Here is a 17141-nt window from a genome sequence, read left to right on the forward strand (position 1 = left end):
GCTAAAATCCTAAATTTGTTTTCCCAAACTTACTCATCTTAAAACAGGTGAACTTGTTTTTAAAACTTCACCTGTCCAGAGACACGATGAGCTCTGATCTGAAGAGGTGAATGCTGTTAAAGTGTTAAACCAACATCCAGTTGCACACCTTCTCCCTGCAGTCTGGCTGCAGAAAACTCAGGTTCATGAACTTTATCTTCAGTAGAAATGATAAAATACAACATGTCAGCTTATACTTGGGTGCTAAAAAAGATCACAAAAATAGCTTTTTGGTGCAGATTTGCATGCAGAGTCATGATATTTTTCTGTTCTGGGGCAGTGTTTGTTAAACTGTTGTCCTTATTCACAGTAAATATGAGATTGCAATGCATTTTCTTTAAATAAATATTGTATATTTTTTTGTTTGTTACATCTAAATAAAGTGTTGTTTTGCAGACGTGAACAGAGATGTTTGTGTTGCTCAACAACTTTAAATGTGTCTGCGACTAAATGCACAGAGCACAACCACACATCCTGTTTGGGGTCCAGTTGTTTATTTGTCATATGCAGGTTAACACAAAGTCAACAATGCAATGTCGTTCAGGATGAAGAGAATGGATTAGACTCACTACAAAAAAACAAACTAACAATAAACAGAACAAAACAAGAAATACTAAAGCATGTAATAAGGCTACAAAAAGTGAAAAAGAAATATAATATTTACAAGGTCCAAAAGAAACAGCAAACAACAACATGGTAGAATATAATGGTGCAAGTAGGATGAATTCTCATGAATAAGTATTTCATATGTAGTAATTTTAACTTAAATGCACATGGTTGTGTGACAGGTTATTACACAGGTAGTGAGTAACATTGAGATTAATTTAATTATGATGGTAAGGTAGTGACATACATGATATATAGCATATGTGATATACATGATATATGACATAAATGGCACAAGATATGACATACATGACATTGTGTACAGTGACTATAGTGTTACTTTTTATTTGTCTTAAAAAATGACAAATGATCTAATCTAGTATTAGAGCCAGTATTATGTTAGTTTTAAAGTAGAATGTAAAGCTTCACCTCCTAAGACCCGAACTCTTGCATGACATGCATTAATTCATAATGTCCACATATGTGGATGCCAGGTCCTAGGAGGTTAATGTTGAAAATATTTTCACCTAGATAAACAACACAACAGCTTTGTTATCTTAATACATTCTAATAGGATTTCAGACTAAATATTATAAATCATTACATTAGTCAGTGGGATGATTATCATTTATTTAATTAATTTAATTTAATTTGATTTGATTGGATTTTTATTTATTTTATTTTGAAAGAGCACCCGGATTTATTTGACACGCCTTTTCCCGTCACGTGTTTTTGAGGCCACTCTGGGTTTTTGAACTTGCAGTGAATAGAGGGGTGTTTAGATGTAGCCTTATTTATTTTTTCAAAAAATAAAAACTTTTAACGTAATTTCATGTAGTAATTTTTTAAAATTTTATAGTATAACAGTACTTAATATTTTTACAAGCAAAATGAAACAATATGATTTGTATAAAAAGAACTTGAATTTTATGTTACCCCTTTTTTGAGTAGCTGATTCGTTCCTCCTCAGTTCGAGCTCGAAGCGGGAGGACGTTACTGTGTTCAATCTGTTGACGTTTTGTAGGACGGAAAAACAATAAAACAAGGCAAGTATACAGCAACAAACATGCACACAAATGTCCAATGTGGTGTGGTTATGTCAAACACAGAATCAGTCATTAATATTTCCTACTCTACTTAAAAATAATAATAATCTGCTCCTCTGTGTTTTTAAACTGTAAGCTAATTTACCGGCTAGCTTATTGTTATCCTGAAAAGTTCATAACGGACGCTTATGCCAATGTCAGTTTTGGTATTTTCAGTGCAAAGTAAAGTTCGTTTTCATTTTATTTTTACAGGATGGACTTAACGACGTGTTTGAAGTCGCTGTTGCTGACGATCCATCAGTACCGAGACAGCAGAACCGCTCAACACGCATCGCAGCTTCAGAAACAGCTGGAGGTAGGCTAACTTTGCTAGCTGTCAAAACAACAGGAGTCTTTTTGGTGTCTTTATTTATACAAACCATGAAGCTGTTTTAAACTGATGACATGAGCTTTTATGGGTGATTCCATCTTTGGATGTGGCGTATAAATAATCTCTTAATCTCAGGCTACCAATTTTGAGACCCACTAGATTAATTGTCTTTTTTTTTTTTGTCCTGATGTAACATGTTAGAGATTAATGTAATAAACTAAGCATCTACATTTTTAAGTATTAGTTTAAATACTCTCAGTTAGGCTGTCAGACATGACTAATGTGCTACCGCTGGATGTCTGCAGGAGGTTTCAGGTTTGAAGTGTGACCACCTCCTGTCCTCGGGTCAGGTTCTGCCCAGCGAGTGTGTGAGTGGGCTGGTGGAGCTGACAGGAAACCCAAACACCAGCCCTGTTCTGATTGGCTCCATCATCTCCCTGCTGGCACAGTTAGGTAACGTTTTCACTCAACAGATGAATTATGACTTAAATTAAATCAGGATCTGTTGGCGCTTACTGAACTTAACCTCACCTGCACCTTGTCTCGTCCAGCGAGCGATGATACCGGTCGGGAGATTCTTCACAGCAGCTACAACCTCACCAGCACCTTGGCTTCTGTCATCCACTGCCACAGCAGCACACCTGGAGAACCCCTGGTGATACAGGTACGTACGGTCATACGCCCTTCCTGACACAATCCTAACCATTTACTGGGCTTGGAACTGGCACAAGCGATATACTGGCTTGTGCTCTCTAGTGGCTGGTTTGTTTGCAAATTAACAAACAACATAAAGTCAAGCTTACCTGAACAGAATTAAAGCAGAAATGTGGAAATAAGTCAGAAATCCTCAGATACGACCTGTCCAGGACCAGAGTAGTTAGTTCAACACTAATTTGTGAGTGAATGTCTTTAAAAACAATCTTGATTTGTTTGTTTTAAACTCAGTAACTGGTATGAGGTTGTTTCTGTCTTTCAGTGCTTACAGGTGCTTCAGAAGCTGACGTACAACACTCGCACCTTCCAGTCCACAAACTACATCAATGAGCTCATCGGTTTCCTCATGACCAGCATGTGAGAGCCAGAGTGTCTTCTAAAATCTGAGGGGCTAATCAGCTGTTTGTTAACGTTTCTCCCTCCGTGTTTCACTGCAGTCAGTCTCAGAGCGAGGACGTCGTCCTGCCATGCCTCGGTGTCATGGCCAACCTTTGTCGAGAAAACCCCTCAGTGCAGAGTCACATCAAGTCTCTGGTGAGTTCTTCTCACACGTTTGATGACCGCGATGAAAATCTGATTAACGGGAATGAACACAAACGGGAAGCTGTTTTATATATTTTTATTTTATTTGTATCATCTTTGATGGGGAGTGGTGGTGCAGAGGTTAGAGAAGGTGGGCCTGTGATCGAAAGCTCGCCGGTTCAACTCCTGGTACAGACAACATCAAAAATGTGGGTGGGAAAGGTGAAGCACCCACACTTTCCTCCACTCTCATTTGCCCCACTCTAGGCCCTTGAGCAAGGCCCTTAACCCCCACCATCTGCTCCTCCGGGTGTCCTAGATAGCAGCTCTCTGTTCCACACAAAGGGCTGTGGTAGCTCGGTGGTCTGTGGTTGTGTCAGGAAGGGCACCCGGCGTAAAAATTGCCAAGTCTTCGTGTGATTTCGCTGTGGTGACCCCTGAAGAAGAGAGCAGCTGAAAGAAGAAAAAACTTGCATCAAAGAAGAGTCTAGCAGTCTAAGATTATCTCTGAAAATGTCTGCCCCACTTTAAATCATTTTTGTGGCAGCGGTTTAAACAAATATCTCAGGCACTAGGACCGTGCGGCACATCAGTCAAGCCTTATTGAGCAACCTCTGCAGCTACGTGCTGAGAGGAAGAGTCTCTATTATGAAGCTGAGAAAATAAAGTTTGAACCTCTCATAGAATTGAAAGGAAAAGATAAGTGTATATAAGTCGCAGGACTGACAAATTATGCAAAAAACTGCGACTTATACACAGGAAAATACGGTATATACAGCACGACAGCTCAGTGGTTAGCACTGTTGCCTCACAGCAAGAATGTCCTGGGTTCAATCCCCGGTTGGACCTGGGGTCTTTCTGTGTGGAGTTTGCATGTTCTTCTCGTGCTGGCGTGGGTTTTCTCCGGGTACTCCGGTTTCCTCCCACAGACCAAAAACATGCATGTTGTGCATCTGTGATCTCAATGGGATTTGCCTGGTTAAATAAAGGTTAATAAATAAATATAATTTTATTTTTTCAATAAATATATATAGCTTTGATAAGAAGTCAGAAGCTCATGCATCATTGAAGAACCGTTCTGTAAAATTAAAGAACCGTTCTGTAAAGTTAAAGAACCGTTCTAATGTCTGAAGAGGAGCCGACGAGTGAGACCAGTCAGCTGAGTTTGTTGCAGAACCTTTTTGAAAAATATATATTGTTAAACTCTCATCCTGACACGACTCTGTACTGTTGGACTCATCTGTTGTGGCGTGCTGGTGCTTATAGGACAACGTGAAGCAGTTCTACCGGACCCTGATCAACTTCCTGGCCCACAACAGCCTGACGGTGGTGGTCTTCACGCTGTCCATTCTGGCCAGTCTCACGCTGAACGAGACGGTGGGCGACAAGGTAAGAACACTCGTTCCAAGCCAGACATCGTCGTTAACACCAAGCTCACGTTGAGCGCAGATTTCACATCCAAAAGGGTTTAAGTTCTGAAACGTTCTCCGATTTTTAAACTTCTTATCAAAATATAAACTCTTGAGCGCTCAGGAATATTTAAAGTTCCTGCAGCTCATATTTGTTTTATTCAAATTCACGTGTTGTTTGAAAATAAATGTGTTTGACGCATGTTTCAAGGAAAATGTCTTCATTTTCAGACGTGAGTTTACATTATCTCTCTTCTGTTTTTTTTTTCTTTTGGTTTTCTTTTTTAATGTGTAAATAAAACTTTGGTTGTTGACGCTGCGTCTCATTTCTCCGTACGTGCGTCTTTTTTTATTTTTAGCTCTTCGACTCAAAGAACATCCACCAGACGTTCCAGCTTGTGTTCAACATCATCGTGAACGGCGACGGCACGCTGACTAGAAAATACTCCGTCGACCTTCTGGTCGATCTGTTGAAAAGCCCCAAAATTGCAGATTACCTCACGAGGTTACACGAACACACACCTGGCACAAACCTTCGGCGTTTCCCTCAAACTGTTTATTCTAAAGCTACGTTTTTATTTCCAGGTATGAGCACTTCTCTGCGTGTGTGTCTCAGGTTTTAGGGCTGCTGCGTTCCAAAGACCCGGACTCTGCAGCCAAGGTGAGATTAAAAACAACAACCACAAACTGCCTTTCATGTTTTTATGTCTGCGCAAACATCCACAGAAAGAAAGTTGTTTCTAAAAAAATACAACAGAAGTGAAGTATTAAGTAGTTGACAACGCTGAGCAAAGACAGGAAATGGTTTGTGGTGTGAAAAAAAAAAAAAAGCTGCGGTCTCAGTTTATATCTGACCTGAGACACAAGTTAATCTCGCTGCTCGACACTCGTTTTTTTTTTTGCTTCCAAGCAGCCAGACTAATCTGTAATCTGAAGTGATCTGGATGAATGAATGAAGCTTTACTGTGTTTGTCACAACCACAACAAAACTGCAGAGCCTCTCCAAGGTGCTTGTTTTAGTCCCGAGTCAGGGTTTCTTGTCATGGAACGAGATTGTGTACACAGGGTCCCAGTTACATCCCACAATAAAATGTAAAAGAAAAACAGTGATAAGATCTAAGATATGACCTAAGAGAAACATCAACTAAAAATACGCTAAGCACTAACGGCATAAAAACATCACACCGAACAGCAGCACGAACACAAGTCTGTGTGAGCAGCAAACTTAGTGCACATGCATTTAATTTAGAAAAGATTCAAACTTAAATAGATTAAAAAAATAATAAATATAGCCCATGACTCAGTGTGGACTTGTGAGATGTGTGTGGTTGTGAGTGCGTCAGTGCATGTGCGTCGTCTTGAAAGAAACTGGTGTTCTTTGTGTTCTCAGGTTCTGGAGCTCCTGCTGGCCATGTGCAGCGTCTCAGGTCTGCGCTCGCTGCTCTGCGACGTGGTCTTCAGACCTGCCGGACCCAGACTTAGAGCCGCAGGCCGTAGGCAAGGTCCAGGACCGGATGGGGGGCTGGTTCTGGTGCAGTGGCTCAGCTCGCCCGTGGAGGGCGCCGAAACGTGCTCGATCAGAACCCTGCAGCTGCTGCACGAGCTGCTGGAGGTGAGATTTTATTATTCAGATTTCTGGAAGTTAATGTGTATATTTTAATTATTTTGAACCTGAACAAAAGGAGAAAAGAGCAGAAAACAAAAAGCGGATGAGTCGAGGACAGAAACTCTAAATATAGTTTGTTTTGTGAACGGAAAACGTCTCAAAACCAGATTTGCTGCAAAATGCAACATTTGATACTTTGTCCTTAAAGCTAAAAGGCGCATTATGTTGAATAAAACAGGAACTATTTGTTTTATATGGTGCTTTTGTAAGGACTATTTCGGTTAGAGTCATAAAAAAAAAAATCAAGTTTCTGCAGATTATCTGGGTCCAGGTTCAGTCAAACTTTCTTCTTGGATTATTTTTCTGTGCTCTCAGCTCAAACGTTATCAGCTTAAATAGCTTAAATAATTTAGGTTTAATTTGTTGTAACGTTTGCAGATGTTAGTGACCACTGCTCTCTGAACATGTGAGACAAACAAGTTTTAAACTAAATAAACACAACACTTTTTCTTCCTTCGTTTAGTGACAGTTAAGCTGTTTTCTTTTAATCTGGGTTATTTTCTCGGGCTTTTATCGTCTGAAGGCTTCGTTCTCGCCGAGCAGAAGGAAATTACAGTAAAGTCTATAAAAGCTGCTTCGTTTAAAATGAAAGGCTGTATACGTGATAATACATGAAGATTATTATTGATTGAATTAATTGTTTGGAAAAAAGGGGGCAGATATAATAAAAAATTTTCTTCTTTCTGCCTTTCATTTTTATTTTTGATTGTATTTCTTGTTGTTTTGTTTTTTAAAAAATGAATACATTTTATAAATAAATAAATACATGTGCAGGTTAAAAAGGCCCAACATTTAAAGACATTCAGAGCACTCTGACCACTTCTTGTAAAAAAAAAAAAATCTTTTAAACTTTACAGAAAAATGCGTCTTCAGTTCTGCTTCCCACCAGTAAAACCAACGTCTGGACAGAAATGATCACCCCGGCTGTTCTCACAGGAACAGAACAAAAGTTGTTTTCTGTTTCATTTCAACTGTTTGATAGAAAAACGTCACGACAAATAAACAAAATCTGACTAGTGGAAGCAGATAAAATGCACACTTATTGGATTTGGAGCTAATATTCACCACGATGTGATGGCAGCAAAGTTTAAACAGTCTGTGAGGATAAAATGACCTTTAGTCTGTGCTGCTGGTGACCTCAGAGCACACAGATCCTACCTAAAATACTTCCTTACGTCGTTTAAACAGACCTGGAGCCTGACTCTGACACTTGTTCTTGCCCTGTCGTGTCTTTCTGTCCACGCAGGAGTCGATGGGAGCAGAGAACGTGTCTGAATCCACGTTGAGCTTCGTAGAAAGGCTGCTTCCAGTCCTGCTGGGGCTGCTGAAGGGCCTCGATCTGGCTAAAGGAGACGCTCACCTCAGGAGACACTGCCAGCGCATCACACACGTCTCCAGCCTGCTGCTTCATATCCTCCACAGAACTCCGTCTGTACGCTCTTTAGGCTCGGTTGTGCTGAACTCGCATATATGATGCTCCTCTATGACGACCTAACGAAGGGTCTGTGACAAGATTTTGTTAAAACGTGGCAGAATGACAGCCCAGCACCTCCCTTTTATGTCTTTTAAGTTATTTTCTGTACAGATTATTTTAGGTTGCACATTTTTTTGTGGACTCTGAGTCCTTTGAAATCCTAAACTCACAAACTGCTGTAGAAACGATGACCTTTGAACTCCATCATTATAGATCAAATGTCCCTGCCTTCCCTCGTTGTATCTCCAGCTTTGAATCGTTTTTTCGCCGAGTGTTGAGTTTTTACAACCGAGCATGTTGTGAGACGAACTCGACAAAACTGCACAACTTTGGCCGCGCAGATTATTTTGTTGCACACGTTGAAGACCCAAACTCTCCGGCCTGCCATGAGTTAGCCATCAGCAGTCCAGCGACAGTCTCCAGACTTTTCAGGTTCCTCGGCTCTTGAATTTCAAACTTTTGCGCTCGTTTTCGGGCAACGTCGAGTCGTCGTCAGCTGGTCTCCAACAAGACCATCGAGACTGCACGCAGTCTACTGGTTTTCTTTAACCCCTTCACTCCTGTGCAGTGAGGACTCCACCAGGTCCTTGGTGTCCTCTCAGGTGAGCGCTCAGCTCTGCCTCTCCCAGGTAGAGGCTCTGCTCTCCTGTTGTCATAGCAACAGCCCCACCTCCTGCCTGTCTCCAGGCTCCGACAACAAGCTCAGGTGAGTGAGACGAAGATGACGCCATAACGCGATGTTTGGGTCACACCAACTGGTTCTTGTGCTTTTTGCTGCAGTCAGGTGTGTTCTGAAGCTCTGCTGAAGACTCTGGAGCTGATGAGCCGACTGAGACAGCAGGTGAAGGACATGGAGACGAGCTTCTACAGGCTGCTGCAGGTAGGCGCCGACAGACGTCACCTTTCGGCTCACGTCGGTTTTATTTGTGACCTGGACTTTGTTCTCTGGGTCCAGGACCAGAGGATCGTGACCCCGCTGTCTTTGGCTCTGACGTCCCACCACAGGGAGCGCGTGCAGACCGGGCTTGCCCTCCTGCTTGAGGCCACGCCTCTCCCAGACTTCCCGTCACTGGTGTGAGTCACTCGCAGGATACAGCAGCAAATATTAACATAAAACCAGAGAAAGCTTTTTCTCCTAAAATACTGACCGAATGCTAGGAGCTGAACTTTAGCTGAAAGGCTAAAACTGAGTAGTTAAAGCTAAAAGAAGCAGAACAATACCTAAAAACTGTAATAAGCATTTATAAGCCAAAAATAGCAAAACACTAACTAAAAGCTAAATGTAGCAAAAGACCAGTTTAAGGCAGTAAAGAGTTAGTTGGAAGCTAAAAGTAGCCGAATATTAGCTAAAAAATAGTAAGAGGCTTACAAAATTGTAAAACACTTGCTAAAAATAGTAAATGCAGCTGAATGTAGCAAAATGCTGGCTACAAGTTGCAATATTGCAGCAAAAAGCTACATTAGGAGTAGTGCTAACAAAAGGCACCTCAAGGCGAGGTACTAGCTAAAAGTAGCATAACAGTAGCTAAAAGTAGTAGGCGTCTAGTTAAAAAGAATAAAACACTTCCTAAAAGCAGCAATATGTTGGTTAAAAGCCAAAAATTGTAAAAGGCTAGCTAGAAGCTAACAGTAGTAAATGGCTAGCCGAAGGCATCAAAAGGCTAGTTAAAAGCAAAAAGTAGCAGAATGCTAGCAAGGAATCTAACGTAACGAGCATAGCTAAAACTAGTAAATTTCTAGCTGAAGCCAAACTTGCTAACAGTAGCAAAAAGGCTAGCTGGAAATTAAGAGCAGCAAAATGTTAGCTAAAAGCTAAAAACAGGAGAACAGTACCTAAAAGGTAAAAGTAGCAGAACAGTAGACTAAAGCTTAAAGCATATGAAGACAAACAGAACCAGCTTGTAGAGAGAAGAATGTGTTTCTGTGGGGGAATTAAAAAATAATAAAATAAACAAGTTACAACAACCAAAGTCCCAGCACCCATTTCCTGAGCGAGCTGAACGTGTTGATGTATGAACGACTAAAACAGCCAAAAGTCAGCAGAAGCAGATTATAAAGTCTTACAGATAAATCAAACCAGGTTTACAGGAACGTGGTTCAGGATCTGAGCTACTGCTAAATCGTTTTAATCGATCTTTGTTCTTTTAGTTTGGGAGAGAGCATCGCTGCCAACAACGCCTACCATCACAGGGAGGCGGAGCTGTCAATCAAGCGAGTGGCGGTGCAGGAAACCCTGCCTCTCAGAACGAACACCAGCGTCCTGGACTCCTCCAGGAGCGTCAGCTCTCTGGTTGAGAAGATCCAGACCGGACTGGAGGTTCGGGATGCACATGTAGACTTCTTTAATTCAGAAAATGTCTCTTAGCGTGAAAAATGTCGACATTAGAGCTGTTTCAATAGATTTTTTTAAAAGACAGGGCTGCACAGACTGTTGTACGTTTTGTTTGCAGCTGCAGGAGCAGATGAAGGACTCGCGTGTTTCTGAGATCATTGATGTTTACGAACAGAAGCTCGCTGCTTTTACTGTGAGCATCTTACATCCATCAAACAACCAAAGCTAACATAAAAAGATGCTAATTTTTACCTTTTGGTTATTGAATTTGCTCTAAAACCTAGAATCTAGAATGCTGTTGAGGTCTGTTTTGTGCTTCCTGGTCAGTCTAAAGAGAGCCGGCTTCAGGACCTGCTGGAGGCCAAGGCTCTGGCTCTTTCTCAGGCCGACCGACTCATCGCTCAGTACCGACTGCAGCGGGCTCAGGCCGAGGCTGAGGTAACGCAAACTTTACGTCCTGCAGGTGAAAACGTGTCACAAGATGATCAACGAGAACCTTCTTCTCGTTGCAGTTTAAACAGGTCTTTGTGCTTCTCTGTGCAGGCTCGGAAGCTGGCCTCGCTGCTGAAGGATGCCGAGCGGCGCCGGGAGGCACTGCAGGCCGAGCTGAGCAGCCAGGTTCTGGAGGTGGAGAGGTCCAGAGCGGACATGGAGGAGCTGCTGCAGCACAACACCCGGCTGCAGAAAGACTCCGAGGAACATCAGGCCCTGAAGGGAGCTTACAACGCCCTGCTCAGCAGGTCACAGGCTGCTAAATAAGACTCGATATTTATTAAACTGCTTTTATGACTAACTGAGGCTTTTTGTTCAGGTTGAATGAAACGGAGCGACTCCTCAAAGAGCTGCAGGCGGCTCACATCTCCCTCAGCAAACAGACCGACGCTCTGAGGAGGAGCCACGAGGCGCTGCAGCAGCAGCAGAACAAGTAAAAGACACGTGTCCCCGTCCTCTCTGCTCATGTCTGAAGTCAGCCGAGACGTTTCTGACCTGTTTCTCCCTCAGGACGGCCTCGGAGTTGGAGGACAGAGAACAGCAGGTCAAGTCGCTCCAGTCTGATGTACAGAAGAGAAACGGTGACATCACAGGTCAGCGGAGACGGGTTTTAAACCACAGAGCAGCTTGGATGGATTTTGTATTGTTTTCTTTTTAAGCAAGTTTCCAGAAACACCAGTTTTCCTCACGAAATGAGTCGTGAAGATTTAGAAACAAACTTTTCAGTTGCAGGCTGTAAAATAATCAACGATGACGTTAGAGAGGCTGTAAAACCAGAGCCCGAACAGTTCATTTCATTGTAGTTCTGTTCTTTTTGTGTTTTCCTGACAGGTCTGAACACTGAGCTGAGAGCCAGAGAGCAGCAGCTCAAGGACAAAGACCAGGAGAAGAAGGACCTGGAGGACACGGTGGACGCTTTGAGGAAGGAGCTCAACAAAACGGAACAAGCCCGGAAGGACGCCAGCATCAAGGTGGGGGAAAAAAGAAACTCATTCAGCGGCATTAGTAGCTCCTACGGTGGATCAGCGTTGAATTAAAAACTAAAAGCGTTTCTCGTGTCATAGGCGTCGTCTCTGGAGCTGCAGAGGTCTCAGCTGGAGACCAAACTGAAGCAGAAGGAGGAGGAGCTGAGCAAACACTCGGCCATGATCGCCATGATCCACAGCCTGAGCAGCGGCAAACTCAAGAGTGACGTCAACCTGTCGCTCTGAGGATGAGTCCCTCCCACACACAAAAAATAAATAAAAAATCAACTATTTATGCACCTAGAATGAAACTTTAAACTGTAATTAACCTCGTTGGACTCACCTTATGATTAAACTCTACTTTTAAAGTCATGAAATGTCTTAATGTTTTTTATTGTTTAGTAAATAAATGACTCACTGGATATATATGAAGGTGTAAACGTTTTATGTTTCGTCCAACATTTGTGTGTTCACAACCTCTAATTATATGAAAAAAGTGAGAAGAACTCTGAAAACAACTGAACAAATGTGGTGTCAATCCAATTCAAGATGTTTTTTATTTATTGTTTAGTTTTATTCACAGTTTGCAGAAAACTAGACGAGAGCTGCTACAGTCAGCTTTTTAAAAAATATAAATATTCACCTTAATTTTTTTGGTCAAAACTACAAAGAGCCACTGCAGAAGAACTAAAAGCCATTTTTCCCACTTGGATTTTCCACACGTGGTCAAACGAGGCAGATGAAACTTGTTGAGGAACCTTCAACCAAGAGAAGATGTCTGATACCTGACTGGAGTGAATGTACTGACAGAAAGTGGCCCTTGGTTTGAAATAACTTTTAAATTTTGGCCCAGAGAGTAACCTCTGATTTAAATATTTAAAAGTCAGTGTTTAATTACAACTCTTTGATTTTTATCACACTAAGTCTTGGTATTTTTAAAAACCTGCGTCTTAAAGCATGTTTTGCAGCTCTGGATAAGTTTTACTTGGCGAGGCGAGGAGCAGAAATGGCTCGTCTGGTTGGGAAGGACGGCAGGCGCCTGGTTCACGGTAAGAAATCACATCGAAGCAACTCTTAAAGACGCAGCTTAAATATTTAAATTTTAAAATCCCTGAAGCTTGTCGATAAACAAAAGAGAAAACCTGAGATTCATTAAAAACAAACGGCTGCAATCGCACCAATGGACAATTTCCTTCACTTGTGTAAACAAAAATGTATGCTGCTAAAAAGATTATTAATTTAAGCCCCCACCCTGCCCCCGCAGCCTTAATGTTCCCCCATGCTTGAATCGACAAGCTGCACCAGAGCATTTGTTGTGCCATATGACCCCTACTTCCAGGGACACGTTCTTACTGTATTGAATACAGCGCAGGTTATTTTAATCACCGCTGGACAAACGGGCCATTTGCAAAACAATTTGACATATTGTACTGCTCAAATTTAAATTTAAGGAACATTTGGAACAGAAGAAGCAAAACATGAAAAAAGTAAACAAAGATATTTAACTAAAAACTATAATTACGTTTTTTTCACCACTTCCGGTTTGACTTAATGTAATTATTATTATTATATTTTTTAATGTATTCGTTTTTTCATATGTTGCTCGTGGGCCACCATACTTTAGGCTTGGGGTCTAGCACAGAACAACAAGAACAGAAATCTCTGTACCTCTTTAATAGAACAACAGGGTGGGATTACATGTTGCCATTTTAATTGTATATTTTTTTTAAGTAAATGACAACTAGGGCTGCTGTTGTGAGGTTTTAAAAATGGTGGGTTTGATTCTTGTGAAGGAGACGGTCTCATGACTAGGCCTGTCGCGATAAACAACAAATCAATTAATCGCATGATAAATGAAAATGATCAACCTCATTTTCATTTATCGGCTTTATCGTGTCTCTCTTTGTGTTGAAGACACTGGATGACAAAAGGCTCAACTCCGGTGATCTTCACTGATCCCTCCCTTTCTCCTTTGTCTTTAACGTCTGTTTTAACAATCAAAAATTGCGTTTTTGGATTGTTAAAAGCAACTAAACTGAGAAGCTAAGCTACGAGCTCAGCTAACAAGCTGACCTCAGGAAAAAAAACTCTGTCTTGTCGAAACTCCAAAATTCACGGTTGAAACCCGTGCCTTCGTGTAAAAAGTTGTTTTTCTCTGCGAAAAGAAGCTGAGAACTTGTTTACTGATTTTTTATTAAACGCTTTGCATGACAAATGCTATGCTAAAGAGCTCAAACAACACAGAGTGTCCACCATTTTGAGAACAAGACAGCTCATGTCATGTCAAGGGGCCTCCCTCCCATTTTTCTTAAAGAGACACGCTGCTCGCTCCCTCACTATCCATCCTTCAGTTCAGTCTTATACTGCCATCTGGTGGTCAAAAAAGGTGCTACACACAAAACAAATTAACCAACATTTCTTCTTAAATTTGACAATAATTACTAATTATTGTCAAATTTCAAACAATATTATCGTTTATCGTAATAATTTCTGAGACAATTAATCGCCCAGCAAAATTTGTTATCGTGACAGGCCTACTCATGACTGATGTCTCTCTGGCCTATCATCATGCAGTCTGCCGGCATTAAAACTGCTGCTCGACTAGTAGCAGGTCCTTTGAGCCGAGCTGGAAGTGGATGGAACCACCCATGAAAGACTGAAGTAGGGCCGTGGAAAAGGGCCAAAAGAGTCACATGTGGCCCCAGAGCCACAGTTTGCAGACCACTGTTTAAGTGAAAACTAGCATGAAATATGCACTCTCTCAGTGAGTGGTAGATCTGAGTCTTGCTGCAGGTTCTGCCAGAGGCAGACAGTAACTGGTTGTTTTAAATTGGCCTTAATTGTTTATCCTGAGCTGCAAAGAAACAAAGATTTCACATTTATGTGGTAATTTTAATGACGTTTTAGTGGATTTGCCCTGACTCATTAATATAAATCCTCCTGTTTACTTCCCGTCAGGAGGAGTAGGAGGTGAGCAGCTGCTCAGTTTTCTATTTTCTCCTCAGTGTTTCTGCAGCTGCCGCCTGTCACTCATTTGGCGGAAGGTCGGAGAGAAAAAGGCCTTCGGTTCTTCCCGACTGTCAGACATGGAGACTAAAGCTCTAGTCTCTTTGTTCCTGCTCACGCTGCTCTACGCCGGTGAGTTCACGAGCATTATTTCAAACCTGACCTGATAAAAGCTTTCTCACGCTCTGCTCTTGGTTGGTTAGGGTGTTTGTGCAGGAACGAGGAGGAACGTCTGATCAACTACCTGTTCAAAGAGAAAGGCTACAACAAGGAGCTGCGACCTGTTGAACAGCAGAAGGACGCCGTTGATGTTTTCCTCGCTCTCACTCTCTCTAACCTCATCTCCCTGGTAAATTAAACAAAACATGTTTCCGTTGTCATATCCTACAAATATTGGTTTTGGAGACTATTCGGATCTTTAAAAGTGCTGAACTTGGTTTCAGTATTTTCCAAGTCCGGATAGATGTGGAAAAAAGACGAATGCAGAGATGAAAGTGTTTTCAGGCTTAGAAGGATATCTAATGGTGTGTCTGAAAAGTAACAGGACTGGGTGTGTTGTGTGAGCTATGGGTGAAGGAGGCATCGACCACAGTGAGCAGCTGCCACGGGGCCAGTCAGCAAGTCTACAAAGAAAACCTGCTTCTCTCGTAAAGAGACCGAGTTGTGGCAGGACACCCGAGCTTCACCTGAACATCTGGCAGATTCTGGCCAAGAACATCGCCATACTGCAACAACCTCATTATTCAACTGGTCTTGCTGCTTGTGATTTTTTTGGGGGGATGGATGAATAGATACACCATGCAGCAGTCCCAGCTGTATGCCTGCAGCTCAAAAACTTCACTTTGTTGACTTTTTGTTTCTTTGTTCACATTCACTAAACCCTCAGCCTAGAGAAAGAGTAAGGAGCTCCATCATCTGGGGGAACTCGGAGTAGAGCCGCTGCTCCACCGCATTGAAAGGAGTCAGTTGAGGTGGTTCAGACATCTGATTAGGATGCCTCATAGATGCCTCCCTTTAGTGGTTTTCCAGGGATGTCCCACTGGTAGGATGTCCCAGGGAAGACCCAGAAATCACTGGAGGAGTTGTGTATCTTCTCCAGCTGGGAAATGCCTCAGGGTCACCCATGACAAGCTAGAAAGTGTCGCTGGGGAGAGGGATGTTTGGGTTTCTCTCCTGGACCTGTTACCTTTGCAACCCGACTACAAAGAAGCAGTAGAACAAGATGAAGATGTTTTTATTGTAAACAAAACTGTTGCGATAGAAGACAAATTTTATATTGTATTGTATCAAATGCTACAGCTTATCCAAACAGGAAATGGAAAAGAAACCCTGGAAATCCAATAATGGTCAATCAGGTCATCTGGACAATTTTTTTTTTTTTGAAGAATAAGAAACTGTCCAGATGACCTGATTGACCATTATTGGATTTTGTACCTGGATGATTGAGCATGAACTTTGATGTCGAAAACCCTGGAAATGTTTTTCAAATTACTTGTCTGGAAGGATATTTTTCCATTTTAGTATGGTAAATAGCATATAGGCTGTACTTATATATTTATATAGTTCCTTTCTAGCCAACCAGGCTACTCAAACATCTTGTATACAAATCTTCAGAGGTTCAGTACCCAGGAACACTTTGACATGTGACTGCATTGTGGAATCAAGCCTCGAACTCTGTTGGAGGACGATTGCTCTAACCCCTGAGCCACAGTGGTCTTTTGATTGCATTTAGAAATTATGTATGAACCTCTGAAAAGCAGATGGTGCCGATAGGACTCTAATCCGTGTTTTTCTCTCCATGTATAGAAAGAAGTAGATGAGACGCTGCTGACAAATGTGTGGATCGATCATGTGAGTTAAAGTAGCTTTTTTCCCAATTTTGATAAAAACCTGCAGTTCTTTATCAAAACGCCTGCGTCTGTTTGTGTGTCAGACATGGAAAGACTACAGGCTAAAGTGGAATGTGTCAGAGTTTGATGGCATTGAAATGCTTCGCCTACCGCCCAGCATGGTGTGGCTGCCAGAGATTGTACTGGAGAACAAGTAAGATTGTTTTTGTTTTTTACTCATTTTTATGTGCACTTGAAACAAGCAGGCCACGCTAACCCACATCTACACACAAACCCTAGGTAATCTAACTCAAGCAAATTTACTTTCTACATGCTAATTAATGCTACATGCTAATGCTCTTGCATACCTACCTGCTAACTGTAGCAAGCACCCTAGCAAATCCACGTGCTAATCTGTGTTCCCCTACTAGGGCACCCCGCCCTGTCAACAGAACCGAGCACCCTGCCTACCGAACCGACACCCCCACCCCACCCGACAACAGCCGGCACTGATGTAGCGCTAAGCTAGCGCAATACACATGTGCTAGCTAAAAAGCTAAAGGTAGCATTCCAATTCCCTAAGCGTCCCCCACCGCCCCACTCCAACACATACGTGTCTTGGTCCCTCCCCCCCCCCCCCCCCCCCCCCCCGCCCCCCCCCCCCACCAACC

The 17141-nt window shown here is 42.1% G+C and overlaps 2 protein-coding genes across 2 annotated transcripts in view; both read left to right on the plus strand.

Moving 5' to 3' along the window:
• Nucleotides 1-1671: 1671 nt before the first annotated feature.
• Nucleotides 1672-11974, plus strand: cip2a (cellular inhibitor of PP2A). The gene is made up of 22 exons (XM_037693844.1): nucleotides 1672-1691; nucleotides 1944-2046; nucleotides 2367-2514; nucleotides 2613-2725; nucleotides 3038-3132; nucleotides 3213-3309; nucleotides 4564-4686; nucleotides 5066-5211; nucleotides 5292-5367; nucleotides 6097-6318; nucleotides 7619-7781; nucleotides 8405-8552; nucleotides 8627-8726; nucleotides 8802-8920; nucleotides 9995-10163; nucleotides 10297-10371; nucleotides 10506-10616; nucleotides 10722-10918; nucleotides 10990-11103; nucleotides 11181-11263; nucleotides 11502-11641; nucleotides 11735-11974. The coding sequence occupies exons 2-22, from the start codon at nucleotides 1945-1947 to the stop codon at nucleotides 11879-11881; spliced, it is 2688 nt and encodes an 895-aa protein (XP_037549772.1). The 5' UTR covers nucleotides 1672-1691; nucleotide 1944; the 3' UTR covers nucleotides 11882-11974.
• Nucleotides 11975-14669: 2695 nt separating this feature from the next.
• The window catches only part of chrnd (cholinergic receptor, nicotinic, delta (muscle)), a 7197-nt gene continuing 4725 nt past the window's right edge, over nucleotides 14670-17141 (plus strand). The window contains exons 1-4 of the mRNA XM_037694430.1: nucleotides 14670-14773; nucleotides 14845-14990; nucleotides 16448-16492; nucleotides 16575-16684. Coding sequence (XP_037550358.1) covers nucleotides 14722-14773; nucleotides 14845-14990; nucleotides 16448-16492; nucleotides 16575-16684 — 353 coding nt within the window. The 5' untranslated portion in view covers nucleotides 14670-14721. The remainder of the gene's footprint in view (nucleotides 14774-14844; nucleotides 14991-16447; nucleotides 16493-16574; nucleotides 16685-17141) is intronic.

This window comes from Nematolebias whitei, chromosome 20, assembly GCF_014905685.2.
Source record: "Nematolebias whitei isolate Nwh7 chromosome 20, NemWhi1, whole genome shotgun sequence".
NCBI classification, from domain to species: domain Eukaryota; kingdom Metazoa; phylum Chordata; class Actinopteri; order Cyprinodontiformes; family Rivulidae; genus Nematolebias; species Nematolebias whitei.

What these genes read in the sequence shown, in the direction of transcription:
- cip2a (XM_037693844.1), top strand. Translation starts at nt 1,945, where the DNA reads ATGGACTTAACGACGTGTTTGAAGTCGCTGTTGCTGACGATCCATCAG. An exon ending in CTCCCTGCTGGCACAGTTAG is followed by an intron (nt 2,515 to 2,612) that starts GTAACGTTTTCA and finishes TGTCTCGTCCAG; the next exon opens with CGAGCGATGATACCGGTCGG. An exon ending in GGTTTCCTCATGACCAGCAT is followed by an intron (nt 3,133 to 3,212) that starts GTGAGAGCCAGA and finishes GTTTCACTGCAG; the next exon opens with TCAGTCTCAGAGCGAGGACG.